At 41.7% G+C, this 20,338-nt stretch overlaps 1 protein-coding gene across 9 annotated transcripts in view; it reads right to left on the bottom strand.

Annotated features, from left to right (window-relative positions):
• LOC103134843 (mitogen-activated protein kinase kinase kinase kinase 4-like) overlaps nucleotides 1–20,338 on the bottom strand; it is a 91,952-nt gene that overhangs the window by 11,394 nt on the left and 60,220 nt on the right. The window contains exons 8-24 of one of the 9 annotated variants that reach the window (XM_016669058.1): nucleotides 20,236–20,290; nucleotides 19,228–19,306; nucleotides 18,945–19,120; nucleotides 18,778–18,850; nucleotides 17,671–17,881; nucleotides 16,726–16,887; nucleotides 16,309–16,395; nucleotides 15,082–15,414; nucleotides 12,603–12,758; nucleotides 8,482–8,778; nucleotides 6,565–6,671; nucleotides 5,712–5,860; nucleotides 5,441–5,538; nucleotides 4,673–4,851; nucleotides 4,481–4,598; nucleotides 3,091–3,558; nucleotides 1,046–1,160 (exon numbers count right to left, since the gene is read on the bottom strand). In XM_016669058.1, coding sequence (XP_016524544.1) covers nucleotides 1,046–1,160; nucleotides 3,091–3,558; nucleotides 4,481–4,598; nucleotides 4,673–4,851; nucleotides 5,441–5,538; nucleotides 5,712–5,860; nucleotides 6,565–6,671; nucleotides 8,482–8,778; nucleotides 12,603–12,758; nucleotides 15,082–15,414; nucleotides 16,309–16,395; nucleotides 16,726–16,887; nucleotides 17,671–17,881; nucleotides 18,778–18,850; nucleotides 18,945–19,120; nucleotides 19,228–19,306; nucleotides 20,236–20,290 — 2,863 coding nt within the window. The remainder of the gene's footprint in view (nucleotides 1–1,045; nucleotides 1,161–3,090; nucleotides 3,559–4,480; nucleotides 4,599–4,672; nucleotides 4,852–5,440; nucleotides 5,539–5,711; nucleotides 5,861–6,564; nucleotides 6,672–8,481; nucleotides 8,779–12,602; nucleotides 12,759–15,081; nucleotides 15,415–16,308; nucleotides 16,396–16,725; nucleotides 16,888–17,670; nucleotides 17,882–18,777; nucleotides 18,851–18,944; nucleotides 19,121–19,227; nucleotides 19,307–20,235; nucleotides 20,291–20,338) is intronic. The other 8 variants (XM_007547308.2, XM_007547310.2, XM_007547313.2 and 5 more) reach the window with 8 other exon arrangements.

Here is a 20,338-nt window from a genome sequence, read left to right as displayed (position 1 = left end):
AGCATGTTTAAAGACCTTTTTAATGCCACCTTGAATGAAATTTAAGACAAAAAACTATAAATACCCAGAGATTGTTGGGGGAACTTGCTGCCTTACTATCAAGCATAATAAAAACTGTTAATCTGGCTTTATGTTTCTCCTCCATAGTACCAAGCATTATTATTATTATTATTATTATTATTATTATTTTTTTGCTCCTAGCCTCATACGGCAACAGAAGTGAGTAAAAATGAACACCGTCTGGCCATGACAGAAGTAAAAGAGCTAGCCAGCTAACTAGCAAGGGCATTTTAGCAGCTAGTTACTGGTTATCCTCAACCGCCTTTAGTCAAAAAACACAATGAAGATGTTTCCATGCAACTCAAACTTTTGTCTGACAGGAAAGTCCCGCAGAGAAAAAAATCGTTAAGTACTCCTGGGATGACAAAATTTTAAATTTGTGGTTAATGCATTTAAGGCCACCTTAAATGAATTTAAGACATTTTAAGGCCTTATCTTAGACATGAGAATAAGACTTTTTAAAGTTGTGCAGACACCCTGTTAAACAGAGGTGGGTTGTGTCAGTCTGTAGGAGACCGTATCCATGGTCACAAAATCTTACCAAGTATTTTTGGTCTACTTTCTAGTGCAAATATCTTGGTACACTTGAAATCAGACAAATTAACTTAAAAGAAACTTTATAGCTAGATATAGAGGCTTGTTTTAAGTAAATAATTCCTTAATATTGACAAAAAGTCCTACTTCCATCGGCAGATTATTTCACTTGTAACATGGGAAAAATATCTTGTTATATCTGCCGATGGAACTAGGACTTTTTGTCAATATTAAGGAATTATTTACTTAAAACAAGCCTCTATATCCTCCTGAAAAGTTACATCTGAGTTTGTTTTGTCTTATTTGCACTAGGAACTCAACCAAAAGTACTTGGTAAGATTTTGTGTTTAAATAATTACCTCCTGAAGTGATCACTAAGCGATAGAGGAAACTGGTTTATTTAAATCAGTTTTTAATCAGCATGCCACATGAAAATGATCCGGACACCTACCGACGTTGTTGAGGGCGCTGCCAGTCGATGGAGACACTTGGAGGAGGCGAGGGTCAATGAACGGCGTGAAAGATGAAGAGGACTTGTGTTTCTGCATGTTGTTACTCGACTGGCTCTATTCGGGGACAAGGAAGAGGTATCAATGACGATCAATCACTGATTAATCATGGATGGTTGAAGTTTTTTAAGGACCAACAGTAACAGTGCATTCATGAAGACTAGCTGACATGACACGTGTTTCTGTATGTTTCATGCAAACATAATGGGCAATGCAATCCAGGGGTACAAAAATAACACAATAAAAGGTTAAAAAAAAAAGAAGAAAGAAAACCATACAGATGTGGTTGACTAAGTGGAAAACACAAAAGGGAAACAAATGTAGATTTTTTTCCGTGGATTGAACGCATACTTGCCGTTGTACTGTTTACTGGCCTGTGTGCTATGAGCTACTTGCTGAAAATAGGCAACATTAAGATAGATGATGAGACACACAGTAGAAGTTCCTTTTCATCAAAAGTACACACACTGTCTCAGGAGGAACTGTAATCAATAATCTATTGATGATAGATCTTTTCACCTGAATTAATAAAAAAAAAAAAAAACAGCATTCAATCATATTTCCAAATTTCCTCCAGAGGAGTGGTCCAGTAGTGTCCAGTAGAGGGCACTGTTCTGATAAACACGCTGTAATTAGTTTTTCTTGCTCTATTTGCAATCTAAAGTCCAAACATGTTGGCCTCCCGGCAAATATGTGTGAAAATGAATCCATCTTTTATTGCAGCAGCAAGAATCCAAACTTTAACCTCTGTCTTATTGGTGTGAAAGAATGTAAACATTTGTAAAAAAAAATTTAGCAAACGCATTGATGAGTGACACTTATTGGAAAACAATCAATATAAATGAAGCTGTTCAATAGTTAATAAAGCTGATCATAATTTTGAGGAACTTCTAATCGGTAATCCGATGACTACTGTTTCCTTTTGGTGTCGGTGTGGCGTGATCGCGTCTTGACATCACAGCGCAAAGAAAGATTTTACATAAAATCAAGAGAATTTTACCGTCATGAACACAGCACAGGTTGGTGTCATAGAAAAACAAAGTGTCTTCTATCAGAGGCTTCTTCAAATTCGCTGGAATACAGACTGCTACAGGAGATCCAATAACTCTTTGAAGAATTTGGAATAATTTTATGTCCAAGATTTAATTTCCCTTTGGGATCGATAAAGTAGTTTTGAAGTTTGAATCGAATTGAATTTTGAACGTAGGAGGAAGACAAAGGAGCCGTTTATGGCAAGATAAGTGGTCATAAACCAAAATGAACATAAAATGCTCGATACAAGCATACTACTTGTTCAGTAGTGATTCTAGAACAAAAATAAATAAAAATCTAAGACTGAGACTCAGCAGCAAACACTCCAGGTTGATTCGGCATAAAATAACATGTATGACAGACAGCCACTTGTTAGGCACGGTGGAGGATCTGTGATGCTGCTGTGATTTTAAAAGCTTACTATATTGTGAAATAAGTCAAGATTTTAAAAAGAAATCAAGTTTATTTGTGTAGCATATTTCAGCAACAAAGCGGTTAAAAGTGCATTACATCAGGCAGGAAATGCCAGAAAACGCAAAATGTTGTCACTGAGTCTTTCAACGGGATAATGATTAAAGAAACATGGTGCAATCAAGACAGAAATTGTTCATTTGTCCTGTCTCTGTGCTCCAACATTGTGAAGAGTGCACTAAGTGCTGTTGTATCAGTAAAAGACGACGGTTGTACAAGGCTTTGACAGCAGGAGTATCAATAAATGTGCCAATAATTATTGCTTAATAGCATCTTTTTTTTTTTTTCCACAAATGAGTTAATGTACTGACATTTAAGTTTGTTTTTTTCTAAATTTGTCTGTCAGATTATGCAGCTGCAATAAAAGCCAAATTTATCTGAAGGCTCTTCACACATCTTCACCAGGGGCCCCAACAAGCCGTTCATGTCTGGACTACGCCGCTGTCTGTCCGGCTCTGCTGGCGCCGAGCACTGGGTGACGTACCTCTGCCAGAATGCCGAGCTTCTCCAGCGGGCTCTGGGGGGACATGGTGGAGGGACTGGCAAGGCTGGAAGAAGAAGGGGAGCTGGATGCAGAGGAGGAAGGGGAGGAGTGGTGGCTCTGCTGGATCAGATCTGGGAGGTGATGGATGCGGCCGGCAAAGCCGTTGCGGTCAGGGTGCTGCGTGGGGTGATGGTGGTGGTGGTGATGGTGGTGGTGGTGTTGGTGTGGGGGGCTGGGGGTGTGGAGGATGAGTCCCTGCGCCGGCGCCGAGCCGGGGCTCGGAGGGAAGCCCGCGAGCAGGCTAAGGGTCTGCGTTTGGCCCGACGCGGGGGCCGCGCGCTTTCTGTTGTCACCTGCGCTCTGGAAGTAGAAAGAGGGGTAGACAACTGTGGGTCTATGTGTGTTCCTGAGGAGCTCAGGGGACGGGAACGTGTTAGCTGGAGCGAAGGGCAAGCTACAGCGGCTAATCTACAGGTGAAAAGAAAAACTCTGGTTAGTAGCTGGTTATGGGGTCAGACTCTGAAGTTAACTCTGCTCATCCTTGGAACTATTTGAAACTACAGCAGTCGACTTTTGTCGACCGACTGACATTTACGGTGCGTGAAAATGGTAAGTTGAACTTTTCCACATGTTGTCATGTTACAACCACAGACCTTAGCAGCTGCGTTTCCATTACAAATGTGCGTAAATCTTTGTCTACACTCTGCTGATGTCAAAAAAAGACAATTTCACAATTGCAGTGTTTCCATTTAATGAGAAATTAAATTAAAATCACGCATGAATACAGCTACTGATGAGACTCCAGACAATATGGTAGCTTAAATCAAAGCATGCTCATGCTAGAATGGTCCAGTTAAAGTCCAGACCACAACCCACTTGAGAATTTGTGGCAAAACTTGAAGTTCTTATTTCTGACTTGCATTTTTAAAAAAGGGCAAAGAAAAAAAGTCTCTAGTTGGTTAAAACAGCATAGTTTTGACCTGAAACTGAATACAAATGAATCCCACAGTTTTAATTTGATTATTTAAGAAAAAAACAACAAAAACTACAATTTGTGGTTGTAACATGAAGAAATGTGAAAAATGTTTAAGGGATGTTTGTATCCCTTGAAAAGGTAATGTTAGCTAAATTACATAAAGAATTTATTACAAGATTTCCTGTTAGTTTCATTTGAAATAATAATAAAATCTGTAATTGGCTTTAAATGTTAGGCCGTTTACTGTCCTCACAACTGCAATGTATGCAGGAACAGAAAATAATCAACAACATACAAACAAAATGAAAGAACACGGGGATATAAATAAAAAACAACAACAGCATGATGGTAAAAACAGAAGGCGTGCAGTGAATAAATGTTTGTTTTTTCTTTCCCTCCTCTCTCGGTCGGTACCTGTCTGACAACCAGCGTACTGTCTTTGCATCGAGTCGTTCCTGCTTCGTTCTCGCCCTCGTCATGGACTATCATGGTTTTCACCGACTCCGTCTCGCCGTTGCTCAGCTTGGAGGAGCTGCGGGAGAGAAAGCAGCTGAAAAACCCCGTTCTGAGCAGATGGACACCTCGTCTGCCCTGCTGGCTACGTACACAGCTTTGGAGTCCTCCGGGCCAGACGTCGACTCTTCGCCTGCCTCCTGGTCCACCTCTTCGTCGTCGTCTTCGTCAGTGGTGTCCGAGTCTTCGCTGGAGGACGAATAATCCGTCACCTTGTTCTGGGGACGAACATCGTCCACTGCACGCAGCTCCTTGGCCAGAGCGGTCAGGTCCTACAAGATCAGGAAGGTGGAAAAGTTCTTCATTTCAACATGTTTTCCTTTTGCTTATGCGAGTTTTGCCCCATTTTGACGCCGGTTGTTAGCAGAGATGACAGCATGTTGTATTACTGATTGTCTTTAAGTGAAGCAGGAAACAGAAAGCTGCTGGAGAGGAAGTAGTTACAGAGGTAAAACCAGCCAATGAGAAGCCAAACAGATGCGAGGAGAGAAATGATTGTACAGCTGATGCTCTCCGAGCTGCGGGAGGGAAGGTTAGTGGATTAATTTGAATGATTAAACCATAAAAAGAGCTGCAAAGATGGAAAAAGTGAATCTCTTTATCAATGTTACAGAAAGCGTGGGTTAAAATGGCAGCCAAGAGAGTCCGGCGGGGAAAGGGGTCAAACAAGAAGTGGAGCAAGGCAGCTCAGTCCAACAGCTAACATCAGATTGGATCGCTCAAGGATGGAGAGCAGGAAGAGTGGGAACAAAAACCCCAGAAACTACTCACACACACTTCAGATTTCAAGCAAACCCACAAAGCTCAAGGTTCTAGATCTAAGGCAGCTAGAGCGCCACACGGTTCTGGCTCTGCTCTCACCGCTGGTTTGTTCGGCCTGACCAAGTCCCTCCTCTCCTCCGGCTTTTTCCCAGCATTCTCTGGTCGCTGGAGGGGCGAGCCCTCCGATTTGGAGGAAGCTGAAGAGGGCGGAGGAGGCGGTAATGTCAGAATGAAAAAATAAATAAATGTATCTACAACTTAAAAATGTGCCTGTGCAGTTCTGGCGTAGCTTCTTCGGTAAAGCGGGATTATCTACGGCTTCTGCTCGGGCCTGCCGTGAATCTGGTGTTGAAGGTGCGTGGGAACTCACAGCGGGCCCTGAACCTCTCTCCAGAGTCGCACTGAGAGCTGGAGTTACTGGAGCTGCTGGAGGAACTGGAGCCTCCGCTGCCGCTACTACCGCTGGTTTTGGGAACCAGTTTCTCCACGCGTTCCCACAGGAGCCGCGGTTCTGCCGAACTGCAGGGGCAAGAGAGGCAGCGTGAAACGACCACACGGAGAGGAAGAGCCTTGAGCTGGGGAGACACTGTGGCTTGATGCTGAAAACTAAAAAAATTATAATTCTGTTTTTTTTTATGCACCTTTAAGTCTCTAATTACAAGAATCAGTCATAAAAGTAAGGCTCTTTAAGTGACATATTGCTTTATTTCTTGATGCAGAAAAGTATAAAATCTGCAGATAATCACTTTGAAATGATCAATAATGAGAAAAAATAATAATTAATTGGAGGGAATTTAGATTCCTGACATTAAAAAGTTAGTATTTGTATTGTTTTTTCAGTTTCAATAAATAATTAATCCTTTTTAAAGGAACTTTTTAACTGCATTGCCAGAAAGAGAATCCTGCTGAACAACATCTAAACTCATTTCCTGGAAACGTTTCACAGGGAAACATCTTTAAAATCTCATTTTGTTTGCTTAATTATACTAACAGGTATATTTTCTGCAAGTACTGACACTCCTGGTAAAGATGTGAAAAAAGAAAGCCTTGAAATAAATGTTAAAGAGGAAAAAAAAACACACCACTTCATTTTCCTGAAGTGCTACAGAGTAAGAAAAGGTGAGGGAATAAGAACAACACAAAAGCTAAAAAAAAATAAACATTCCCACAGTGCTGAAAAACAAAACAAAAACAAACCCAGTCCTCCACCTCTCAGTGTTTACCTGCCAGCATTTCGGGGCACGTCCCTGCTCTGCGGGGCGTTGCTATGGTGATGAGGCGAGTCTCGCCTCGACAACACCGGAGACCTTGACGTTGTCCTGACAGGAACCTTTCGTGATAAAAACAGTGACCGGCTTACATATCAGCGCGTCATTCATTAGCATAACACAGTCTGTGGAGATCCTCGGGCGTGTGAATTTAAGATCTGGAGTCCTGATCACTGTCAGAGTTTATAAAAAAGAATATAGATCTGTCATCGGTAAACTACACACACCGGTTCTCATCACACAATCTGAGCCGTTCTTCACACTTCACACAAAAGCATGATCAGTGGGAAACAACAGCAGACATATGAGAGATGCTGATGTGCTTAAGTCATTACGAAAAGAAAAATAAAACTTTGTAAACACAAGGATGAGTTTTTGATCCTCATCAAAAGTGGAGCTCACCGAACTGCTGCTAGATATTAAAATACCTAAGCTGACCTGAGAGGAGAAACTCTGAGGAGTGATATTAAAAGCCAAAAGGCTGAAATGACTGAACTCTGCTAACTACAGGAACATGGCAGGGTGATGATTTTGTCTATGACAGGTTTTTATATCTGCGGGTGAAGAACTAACTTTGGCTCTGCAGGCTGGATTTAGGTCTTTGTGGGCTGAGCAGTAAGTGTTCTGCCTATACTTAGCAGTCTGGGGTCACTGGTGGAGAAACGGGAACATTTTTCTACAGCGGAGCAAGGTAGACGTCGATGTACAGATTGTATGTGTAGCTTTACCATGTCTTTGTGGTCAGGCAGCTAAGTATAGTCAGAAAGAAAGCGGTGAGACGGGCTGTCCAAACTTGTCTTGTGGTATTAAACGTTTTTAGGAATCAACAGATTGTTATGGTTGACACTGCTAGCAAGTGGAGATGCATCAAGAAACGCTTCCAGGGCCACGCTGACCACAACAGTTTTTGGAGAGAAAGTTGTTACTGAAGGTAGAGAACACCACTTTAGCTAGCTTTAGGATCAGCAGCATATTGAAAGGCGACGTTAAAAGAAAAACAAAAGTGAGAGGCTCCTGAAAAAGGACAGAATTTCCTACAGAGAGATGTCATCTGTTCGAACTGGTTAAACAGAAAATTAAACTTAGGTTGATTCGGTTATTTCACCTTTGACTTTTGAACTAAGTTAGTGGTGCTAGTGAGTGAGATAGCATGACTAGCTAGTCAGCTAGATGACCTGGTAAAAACAGGAGGTAAAAGAAGGAGCTGCCTGTCACAAAGCATCGATTCTTAAGAGCCGACTTTAGCTGATAACAAGAAGGCTGAACATATTCCAGCAAATTTGCTCTGTTAGGATTTGAAGCTTTCAACCTATGTCAGTCGTGGAACATGATAGATTTAGAAATATTTGAAGCAGTTAAGAGATCTGAGAAGGACACATTGTCCAGGGAAGTCAGACAAAATCAACCTTTTCCAGTTAGCAATGCTAATAAGCTGTTTGCTAATATAAAAGCATCTGATAAAAGCGTTTTAGACTGGAAACCATTTCAAATGTCAACTTTGTAATTATTCCACCTTCAAAATAAATAAGAGAAATTCAAATCTATCTGTTGGCAGCAACTCAAAGATAAAAACATCAAATATCTCCATGTCAGTAAGCTAGCTTTCTTTAAGCTAATGCTAATTCAGATATAGTCTCCCTCTCTCCAGGAATATTTACATAAATAGGGGGAATGAAATTCCTCACATCTACTGAGGACATAGAAAAAGTCAAAAACATTTTTCTTCAATAAATAAGATGATGAAATACTGTCACTAACACTAAAATGTTTGAGACCAGAACTGCCATCTCATTGGATCAAACAAAAAAACATAAAAGTTACAATCAAGTCCCCCAGCGACTCTCCGCCACGCTGCACGGGGGCTGGTCTTACCCTCGGCGGGCCGTCTTCTGACGGGACCTTTTCGTGGGGCATTGGTCTGGACTGGGGATGGGTTTGTGGCTCAGTGCGTGCAGGCGTTGATGATAAGAATGACGGTGATGACGAGGAGGATGCAGGATGATGGTGTTGGTGGGGTTCATGGCTTTTGTGCGGGTGGTGGTTTTCAAAGCTAGGTGTTAGCGGCTCGGTGAAGGAGTGCGACCGGGACATGACGGGTGGGGTTGAAGCAGATGAGTTTGGCGAGGTCACACTGATGCTGCTCTTGAGAGCAGCCAGATGGGAACGAACCTTTTAGACGACAAGACAGAACACAGCGGGGAGCACGGATCAGTCTGCATGCAGATAACTCAAACAAGGAAGGTTTATTCATTCATTCTACGGGGCCTGTAAGGTTGGAGCATCTTGTAGCCGAGGAGCTATGACATGAACCGCAAGTATAGTTCACAGGAAAAGCATCATTACCCTAATAGACACACACTAAATGGTTCCTAATCGTGAAAATAAAATATCTAAAAGCAAGGCACACATTGGTATTTGGACTTTCCTAGCTCCATCTCTCTCTTATCCATATTCTGACCAGCTTTCTCGTCTTTCCTGAAGAAAATCATCGCCACCACATGATGGTGTGTTTACGGTAATGGGGTAGTGTTCGATTTCTGAGACGCATAGCGTCACCGACTGCCCCTTGTTTGCTATGTCCCTACATAGATCCCTAACGGTGACTTATTCTGGACTTTTCTTTCTTCGTCCATAAAGACTGTGCTACGTCTTTGCTCAGTGGACGAAGGCCTTGGTAGGTTTGCAGATGTTCCATGTTCTTTTCTTTCTCAGGTGATGAACTGTGAGGAGTTTGAAGCTTGGACTATTGCTTTTAACCTAACCTGGGTTTAACCTTTTCAACAACTTTTCCGCTGCCCTTTATGCTGTGATTCTTGGTCTTCGTGGTTCTATTTGCCTTCGAATTTTACTTAGGGTTACTAGAGTAAAGGGGCTAACCTAAAGGCATGGCACACTCATTGTGATTTGTAAATTAAATAATCGTTTTCCTCCCATTTCACAATTATGTACTTCTTCTCAAGGTTTAATCTATTAGCCAAAATTTCCCAAAAATAAATTGTAGTTTTAAAATGATTTACTTCATGATTTACAGCCTCAGCACAGCAGAGAGGGACGCTTGTTTACCTTCAGCTTCCTGTCAAGGCTTTTCTGCCTCTTACAACACAGTTGCTATGGTTTCACTCTGACGCTATGAAAATGGTAGCAATAATAAAGAAGGATGTTGTGTAATTAATATTTAAATGAGCGTATAAAAGACATTACACTGGAGCTGTGATATTAGCTGCAATGCTTCATCTGACAGGCCTCACTTTATATTCATAAACTCCCTTTTGCAGCTGGTGAGGATTAAAATCTGATAGTATAATTAAATGACATAATGCAGAGGAAAAAGGAAAGCAGTGTAGTTAACCTTCTCACACACTGATTAAATCCAGGAAGGGCTACAAGGATGCTACATCGGACACTTTGAGCTGGGGTCAAATCTTCTTCTTCTTGTTAATCTTATCAGTGTGTCAGAAACCTTTTAAAACCAAAGAGTAAGCTGATGCAAATGGCAGTCTCACTTCCTAAACTTCCTAAACGGTGAAGATTAAGAATAACTGATGTTTCCCAGGGATCTGCTATATTTATAAAACGGAGTGAATATCTGTTGCAGACGTGTGTTATGTAACATTAACACCCAAAGATATAAATACGTTTTAGCACAGCGGTGACTAACAAAGCGCCCAACCTTTACAGAGCCCCTTCAACATGGAGAAGAAAAAATAAACTGGCAACAGATTTACATGCAAGACAAGTTTTGAGAGATGACCAGGAAAAATACTGAAGTTTAGAACCTCCAATCCCAGCCCACTATCTCTTGAGTACTACCTCAAACTTTCAGATTTGATTGCCAAAAAAAAAACCTCCTCTAATACCATCATTTTTTTTCTTTGATCGATAGTGGAATTATAAAAATTAAAATTTAACCACATTATTAGACTCTTGCACATGCCACAAAGTGTTGAAATATTGTCATGTGTGCAGTTTTGCAAACAGCTGAATAAAAAAAAAGTCTTCAAACTCCTGCTTGCTGCCGTCAGTAGCCACTCCTGCATCAACACTGCTGTGCAGAGCTACCAGAATGTGTTTTTAATCAATTTCTGTCGTGACTCTCGACACACGTTGACAGAAACGCTGCTTCACTTTGATAAACACATAATTAGCCTTGCAGCTGTAATAAAGCTGGAGCTTCAGCTAAAGGACACTAATTGTATAGGAGCTCTCTCCACGGCTAATGTAAAAAAAAAAAAAAAGAAAAAAGATGAAGTTGTACTATTAAAAAAATAACACAGGCTGGCATGCAAACATGCATTTAAAGACAAACACTTTGCATGCACACAAACACTCCACAGGGCAGCAAAATCTCTAAAACCAACCTCTTGTTGCAAAGTTTGAATCCCATCTCTCACATAAATTGTGAGTTAAAACTACCGCCTCCATTTTCTAGTAACGTTATAAATGGGGGAAGTGAGGAAAAAAGTTTTAAAAAGGTTTTCTAATCAGATTAGATAAAAAAAAATATTTCAATCAATTATCTTAAATATTTATATGAATGAAACGAGAGGCGATGATAACCACTGATAACCATCTAAGAGGAGAAAGCCGATTGCTCTGCTTTACATTGAAAATGAAAGTCTAATAACACGCCCGTGATTTATATAATTACCCTGATTTCACAAGGCAACGGCACCGCTTTCTCCGTTTTATTTAATCTGTGTGGCACGTTCATGCCGATCGACTTTAATGAGCCGCAGTTATTCATGCAAAGCTGCTTGAGTCCCTCGCTGGGAAGACACCGTTACAGCCTGATGCAAAATCTGGAGGCCTGTAAATTATAGATGCTGTTGAATACCAGCCGCGCGATGACGAGAAGCAGAACATGGAGCGGAGATGCCAAATACAGCGCCGAGATGTAAATGTTACAGATGACTTTACCCTGAAGCCTTCCACTCCCAGGACTTGTTCACAGCACAACCAGGACATTTCCGATAAAATGAAACTCTGATGTGAGTTTTTTCATTAAAAAGAAATTCAATAGGGGAAAAAGAATTACAGTAAATATTCTTCTTTCATTGTTACAAAACCCGCTCTACCGTCATCTTCGCTAACAGTTCCCGGCACTGCTGGGTCATAAAACTCCCCGTCTGCAAATGAATAAATCATTAGTTTGGAGATTTAAAGACTTTCCTCGGTGCACTGCAGTCATTTTGAAGGGAAAACTGAAACGGAGGTGATGACAACGAGACTCAAAATGGAGACAAAAGAAAAGCTTTATATCAGTGGATCCAGATGAAGCAACCAAGACGTGGTTAGCTAAAACCCCCGATCAGCAAAGAGTAAATACTGAAGAAAAAAAGCGCTGTTAGTCAAAACGTTATTGAGAAATGTTTTACAGTGACAGGCAAACAATTGAAATCACCTGAAAAGGAGAGAGCTAGTGAAAAACAAAGGTTTCAAAGGTCAAATATAGTCATATTTTACAGGCAGAAAACCTAAAAATCTGTACAGTGAGAAACACAAATAAGTGAACATTAGCATTTTAAAACTTTTCAAAGCATAAAGGTAAAATGTGTTATGAGTAGACTGACTGTCATGACTGGACTGATTATGTGCAAAAAAGTGAGACTTCTAGCTACCTCCATTCACTACTGTTATGTTTTACAAAACTAATAGAAAGTATTTTAGTGAATTTTGAAAACAGCTTTTAAATTACAGATTTTGTCAGAAAAGGTTTATCTTTAGAATGAACAATTACAGGCAGACTGAAATTACCACAGAGGGGTTTAAAATCCCCAGCAACGCTGACGATAACTGACGAAATATAAGAGTATGTTCCAATGTACCGAATTATATGCAGATCAGATCCAGGAAACGTGCGATGCAAAATGTTAATATGCACAGAGTAAAATAAAAATAAACACTTTGGACTTTGCAGATGTTCACATTACAGGCAAACAATTATCTCTGCGCCTTTATGACCGTTTAAGCTGAGCGGGAGACGTTGTCGTTACCTGCGGCTCCACAGGCCGGTGCATCGCGGGCGCCTCCGACGCGGCGTTCCCGTTAGCGTGCGAAGACTCGGAGCGCGGCGGCACCGGGGGCTGCTGGGGTTTGGTCTGAGCCGACTGCGGGGAACCCTGAATGTTCTTCCTGTAGCGCTCGTCGGCCTGCGGAGCGACACACAAGAGGCTTCAGAAAACCCGCCGTCTGGACGAGACGGCGCTGCGACGAGGACGGAAGTCATCAGACGGCGTGGTTGGTTAGTTTATTTCCCACAGAGGAAAAAGGGTTATTTGTACGAGCAGTAGTCCAAGCACATCAGAAAACAAAAGACTCTCTACTAGTTGTTACCGTCGCTGCATTATTCCCACAAGTCAGCGATGAGGACGAGAGCAACATGCCCAGTAAAAGTGACATGCCGTTTTCTCAAAGGAAGACAGGAGAAGTTAAGACACGAACATCAGGCTCTAAAATCCCAGAAGTAGTAACAGAGATGAGTTATGAAAATATCAGAGCTGCTTTTCAGTGGCCAGAAGTTTAAGGCGAGATTTATTCTTTAAATGGAGAAACATAATCTTTACTCATCTGAGTCTTGGTTTTTAAGCAAGTTCCTGTTTACAGTGCATAACATGTGGAGTGATTTAATTGTTTGGAACGATGACCGGCAATAGCAAAAGAGATCCCTTTAAGTTCGAGCTGAATACTTTTCAGAGCGGATTTTATTTAAAAAATGAAAACGGACATGTTTGTCATATAGCAATATTTTTAAATCAAATGCAAGAATCGGAGAATAAGCATTTAGGCTTGAATACACCAAGTTGATGATTGCTCCTTGTAAAAAAATAAAATACAATTCAAACACGGTTCTTTAAAAATTCAGTTTATTGTCTATCGTTTATCAGATTTTTGCACACTTTTGTATTAGATTTTAACGTCTGCACATTTTTTAAAGATGTCATCATGACAAAAAAGACATTCAGTTCTCCTGACCTTCCACACCTGATATGTAAAGAAGTTCCTCATTAGAGGAAGCTCAAACTGACTGCTTTCTTGCACACAGTGTGACATCACCCCTGTGTCTAACTTTATGACTGGAAAATGTTGAATGCTAATAAACAGTTGTTAAAGATTTCGTTTTTTAAACTCATTTTACTTTTCTTTATTATAAGAGTTGACTAGTTGAATGTAATAAATGTTTTCCTAGTGTGTCAAAATAAACTGGTTTCAGCCTCCCAAAGATCTACCTATTTACAAGTCATTTTAAATGTCTGTCCTCTTATTACACAATGACCTTACAGTGAGTCTGAGGCAATAATAGTCAGTGATTAAACTCTAAGTCCATTACCAATAGAGACAAATTATTGGAAGATGAATGGAAGGCGTTCAGATTACAGGCCTCCATAAACAGATTATGACATTAACAAGCACTTCTGTGTCTGTAGTACCTATAAAGCACAATAACTTTAATTTTAACACCAAGTCATGACTGGGAATTAAACTAGACATTCAGGCATTATCCTGGGATTGCTTTGGTTATGTAAACTGTTTAACTAAATCATTCAAGTCATGATCAGAAAACAAAATTATTTGTTTTCCGTTGACAGGGTTTCTGCAGGTTTCACCAACTCAAACTTTAGACCTTTCTAAGACCATTTTGAATTAAATTTAAGATGTGTATCGAGAGAAATGTGCAAAAAATAATAAATTTAAAAAATGCATGTTTTGTATTGAAGCAGTGCACAAAATGCAAAGTCGTCGCATGTGTTGGCAGCAGAAGTGAGCTGGTGGCGTCGATGAACCGTCGTCCAGCTAGCTGGCGATAAATCTACACTTTCCCACGATAGTTGCACAAAATGCGACAGAACAGATTGAAAACGTGAATGTACAACTCAAAAGAAACATGAACTACGTAGAATATATGAGATAAAATTGTAAAATTGTCCTGCCACGACAAAATGTAAGACCTGTGAGAAACGAATTAAAGCCAACTTACATTTTTTAAGCAAATTTAAGACAATTTAAGGCTTTAATATTACTTGGATGAATTCAAGACATTTTAAGGACGCGCAGACACCATGACTGAGGATCATCATTGATCCTGTCAATGATTCCATTGAGAATTGGAAATATTATTTATTTTGATTATTTAAGAACTGATACTTGAAATAAGCTGAGTACATTAGTCATTTCGCTAAAGGTGTTTACGTTTGGATTGAACCAAAAGGAAAGTCGACAGAGACGCTCGTGAACATAATGGTTGTCTTTTGTTGGTTCAGCTTCGCTGTTATTAAGTGTGTGAGAACCTAGTTTCATTGTGAGGGTTGTGAGTTGTAGGAAAGGACAACATCTACCAGGCACCCACCCACCATTCAGCAGCAGGAGTCAGCCACCACAGAGGAAGACACAACAGACCCAAAGCGGTAAGTTCACACAAGCAAAGCCGATATTTTTGCTGCAGTCGAAGGGAAGGTGTTCAGTTAAGACGGTCACCTCTCTGACCGGCTCAGAGTCAGGTGCAGGGCCTTGTCGCTCAGCCGCAGGAAGCTTGGGTTCTGTCGTTTTCTCTGGGCCGGGCGGCGTCTTCTCATTGCTAACGCCCTGCGGTTGTTTGGCTGCATCCGGGTCGGGCGTCTGCGGGGGCTTTCCCCTGTCTGCTTCGAGGCTCTGCGGGGGTTTGGAGCTCTGCTGCTGGCTTGTTTTGCTACTGTCCGGGTTCTGGTTCTGGTTCTGCTGCAGTGACAGCAGGTAGGCCTGCTCCTGCTGCAGCTGCCTCTGGAGCTTCTGAGCCTGCCGCTGCTCCTCAAGCTCCCGCCATTTATACTCCTGAGTACAGGGAGGCCGGAGTTCAATTTAAAAAACAAATAAAAAACAAAAGAACAGTCACTGGAAGAGGCTGGGCGAACGGGCTTCACCGACTATTCTGCTGACTTTATAGATGACAATAAAACGCCTTTTCCTTCCTCTGGGACCCCAAACATTCACCAACAATTTATGACTTGGGTTTATTAGCAAGATATTCTTCTGAGCACCAACTCAGTCTCTCAATTTGAAAACCAAGGGAGGCTAAAATGCTAACTAGCATCCACCGTTTTGTGCCATTTTTAGTAATTCAAAAATATTTGACCTGTTAGAATAAGCTTATGAGGAAGCTTATTTTAATAATGGGCTCATAAACTGACTCTTAAGGAAGTGTTGGCCGCAGACAATGATGTAGAGGTGGTGACCGTCACATCCTTGCATTAAATGAGTATTTACTGTCAAACCCAAAGGGACTAAACCCTTAAAAGACAAAGCAAGACGACGAAGGGGGGCAGAGCGAGGGGGAAACCCTCTCTTCCTGCTGGATGACTGGTTTCCTGGTGACGGCATCTCCATCACTGAGGGCCCTGTAAACATCCAGACTTCCCCTTTCAGTCCCTGAGAAAACTCATTATGTTTTGACCTCAGCTTTTAACGGCTCCCCGTGGATCTCTGAAACCCAGAAAACTAAAAAAAAAGATAAACTAAACATCGGCATTCAGTTGGCCGGGGAGGTAAATGGAAACAGAAACCATGTGCACAGAGGGACTCCTGCCGTCCAACTTACCGGCCTAATGAAATGGAGGATTACACTCGGGATGCAAAAACACACGGAAGAGTGTGACTAATAAGACAACAGAGCAAATAAACAGTGGAGCCAGGAGGAGAAGGTGGCGCCACGATACGGCTGAAACTCACAAGAAGCATGGCCTGTTCGTGGAGCAGCTGCTGCTGCAGGATCTCCAGGTGCCTCTGCTCCTCCTCTAGCTGGCGCCGGATGTACTCCTGTCAATCAAACGCAACAGTTACACACCTGAGAAACTACAACACCACAGAAGAAGACATGCAGAGGTTCCTATGAGCGGTAAAGTTAGCTTAGGTTGCTCATTGAGGCGGGTAGTAAGTAGGAGGTTGAAGTTTGTTCCTTCATTTGAAAGGAACGTAATGCTGCTAATGCTAACAGTTTAGAGCACAGCGAGTCTGTCGGGATTCATTTTCATTTTCCGATACATTTTTAAAGAGCTACTCACAACTGGTAAGTACAAGCCAGACTGAAACGTCATCTTCATACTTCTCGTTTAGAGGCTAAATATCTCTTAGCCTCTGTTCTGTTACCTGCTCTCGGTCGGCCCTCCTCTTCTCCTCCTCCACCCTCCTTCGCTCCTCCTCCTCCTTGCGACGGCGCTCCATCTCCTCGATGCGCCTCTTCTCCTCCTGCTCCCGTCGGCGCTGCTCGCGCTCCTGCTGCCTCCTCATCTCGCGCTCGCGCCGCTGTTGCTGTGGGGGAACACGACATAAAGCATGCAGGATTTCTAATCTATACGATCAACCGAGTCTTAAAACTTTCTTCTGGGACACAATCCTTGACACTGAGGCGGTGTGGGTTAACTCAGATGATATTGTAAGTCTTCTTTTCGGATTAGGTTGCTTTTTTCCCCCCACTCTTTATTCCTCCAAAATGTTTTAATCAAACTATTTTCTTCCACTGTGTCACCTGGCTAGTTTTTCTTTGCCTATTTTGCAAAGACAAATCTGCAAACATTCAGTCTCTGGAGGTTTAAAGCTGATAGAAACAACATTTTTCTGAATTAAATAATAAAAACATGCATTCTGTTTCAATATGATCTGCCCTTTGGTTTTCCTTGTGAAAATTCTTGGAAATCTATATATTTTACTAACTAGTTTGCATGTTTTGGGGAAATAGTTTTGAAGAACGTCACCGTAAAGGTTTACTGTGACATTTTCGTTAATCTTCAAGAAAACTCCTCATAATTATGTTTCGTTTGAAATGGATTTATGCAAATTTAAAGATCACCAAGAATCTGACATGTCAGCCAAGAGCAAACTTCACTTGCTGATTGAAAACTTTCTGCTGGTTTGACTTCTGTACAGTAAAATGTCTGAATGAAGCTTTTCTTGGATTTATTCCTCAATTTTGGTGACACTTACTGTTAAAGAAGAAGACTGGATGAACTGGGAGACAGAGAGCATTTGAACGTCTCCTTCCCAGTCTTAGTTTGCCTAAAGCACAATAAGACGTTTGGGTTTTTGACTCGTCACCTCCTCCAGCCGCCTGCGCTGCTCCTTCTGCTGTTCGATTCGCTTCTGCCTCTCGGCCAGCAGCTGGCGCTTGTACTCCTCCTGCTCGCGGAGCTGCTGCTCCTGGAGGAGCTGCTGGCGGCGCAGGGCCTCGGAGCGCTCCTTGTTCTCCTGCTGCAGCCGGATGAAGTCGCGGCGCAACGTCGACTCGCCCGGAACGTTGACTATGGAGCTGCACGGCAGCAGAAACGACGGGAAGAACAAGCGTTTAACACGGAAACAAATAGGAATGCTGTCTGAGAATGATGCACAGGACATGAACCCATGTTCTCCTACGACGGTGGGATACGGTGTGTGATGTTTAGCTCCCTACACCAAATATTAAAGCTTCAGTGAAAGTTCCTTCACATTTTCTTTTGGGATTTAGCAACTTGGCTACCCAAACTTTTTCCTGCGAGGGCCACATGACCGTTCCCTTTTCTGGTCGGGGGCCGGTCTTAGTTTTTCGAGAAAGAAACCTTAGAAAAGTTTTGTTGACGGGGGTTGGGGGGTCTGGATTACTGCCGACGACATATTAGCGTTTGTAGACAGATTTTTACCCAGAATGCAAATGGAAAAAAACCGTGAGCGAAACGGTGACTGGTACTGACTAGTATATATTCCATTGAGGGAAACTAAGTTTCATATCTGCTCAAGAGCACCCCTGGTGGTTGAAGAAAAATCCACATATATATGAAAAAAAAACACTGAATGTTCTCTGGTATTGTTCAGGGGGCCGGACCAAATGAGGAGGCGGGCCGGATCCGGCCTGCGGGCCGTAGTTTGGGGACCCCTGCTTTAAACCATTCAAACACATTAAACGTTTGAAATTTAACCAGTCCCTCACACTTCCAGCTAGGAACACCAGTCAAATGTTAAACAGGTCACAGGATGTAGGGAAATTAACAAACTTCTCAGCTTTTCGTTACATTTCATTGTTGATGTAAACGTGATGTAAGCACACCATGTGTGTATGCAGTTTTGCACGTTTTCTGTTCTTCGGGCCATAATTATTTAAGCACAAAAAGAGTATGAATTTACTACTTTTAACTTTTCATATCCTACTAAATCTTTTAGCATTTAGTTTACCTTGGCTCTCCTTCTTGCTCAGAAGCTTCTTCCTCCTCTTCTTCACTCCCACTGTATTCATACTCTGTCTCATCTGTGAATTGGAAAAAAAACAAAAACAAAACAAATAGTAAGGATCTAAAATTTTATCTCAAATCAGCTGCAAATGATAAAACTACTCGACTGACCTTTCTCGCCCCTCTTCTTCTTGGTTCTGTCGATGTGGTCCTTGAGCTGGATGCGGACCTGCCTCTCGTTGGGCTGGTCCCGGATGAAGGGGTGCTTCAGCAGCTGCTCAGTGGGGGGCCGCTGGGTGTAGTTCTTCACCAGGCAGCCCTCGATGAAGCTGAAGAACTTCTTCGACCTGCAACGCCGTTTAAACGTCAGAGTTTGGAATATTTTTATCTCCACGTATTCGCGAGAGAGGTCGGTTGCGTCGACTGAGGAGGAAGGCGGAAGAAGTTAGCGCACCATTTTTTGGACTTCAGTCGAGGAGGGGGGTTCCTGGGGATGAGGAAGAGGGCCCTCATCGGATGCATGTCACACAGAGCTGCAGGCGGAGGACACCGAAAAACACAGACGTTGTAAACAAAACCAGGTGTTACGATTAAAAAAAAAAGACGGAGAAAGTGTTTACTTTGACACCAATTGCTAGCCGCTTATTAGCATGACTGAGCTGTCAGCAGCAGAAATGTGTGGCTGTTTCTGTTTTAGAGAAATCTGATAAATCGAACATTTCAAAGTATTTTCACCAGGTCATCAGAAACAGACGAGTAGAAACTCACCAAATGTGTTTTAGCTGTACGTTTTTCTTTTAATATAAATAAAATGATTACAATTTTTAACTGAATTAATTGCAGGGTCTGTAACTGATTAATCAAAACTAATCAAACCATAAACATTTAAAATTCAATAACCCTCTTTAATGCTAAATTATTGAATAAATAAACATTTGAGCTCAACAACAAATATATTGATTGTTTCCAATTTGTTGATTAGGTTACTTAAGCATCAGCTTGGAGCAGAGTGACACTACACCAAGTATTTCAGGAACCTGATCATTCACAAAGCCTCCTTTAAAGATGTGGAAGCCAATATTAGCATTGGAAACGTATTGATTCGCATTGAGAGGCTAATTTAGCTTTGAACAGGCTAACTTCTATTAGCACAACGAGAGTCTTTTCCTGCAGCTCAGCAGATCAAACTAAAATTAACTCCAAGTGGGCCTGGAGAAGCAGCTTGGTTTACAGAAACAGCTTGTGCAGCAGATTTACGGCCGTACCAGAAACACGCAACAAAGGTTCCATCTGGAGGCTTTATACGTAAAACAAAAAAATAAAAATAGATGTGATTATTTGCAAGAATACTTTTAAACACGTTAAGATCTATGTAGCTAATTAATGCATTAAAGTGCCACACCTTTAAAAAAAAAAAAAAGAAACCCTGAATAAATCCCTGGCAAAACGTAGGTGTACTTACGGGGCGCTCCCTCCGCCATCTCTATGGCTGTGATGCCACAGGACCAAAGGTCGCTCTGGAAGACAGGGTCAGGGTCAGTGAGGCATTTCTACACACACGTTTT

The sequence above is a fragment of the Poecilia formosa genome, unplaced genomic scaffold (assembly GCF_000485575.1).
Source record: "Poecilia formosa unplaced genomic scaffold, Poecilia_formosa-5.1.2 Scaffold19, whole genome shotgun sequence".
Taxonomy (NCBI): Eukaryota; Metazoa; Chordata; class Actinopteri; order Cyprinodontiformes; family Poeciliidae; genus Poecilia; species Poecilia formosa.
Note: the sequence above shows the minus strand (reverse complement) of the source record. Positions and strands in the feature narration are given on the sequence as shown.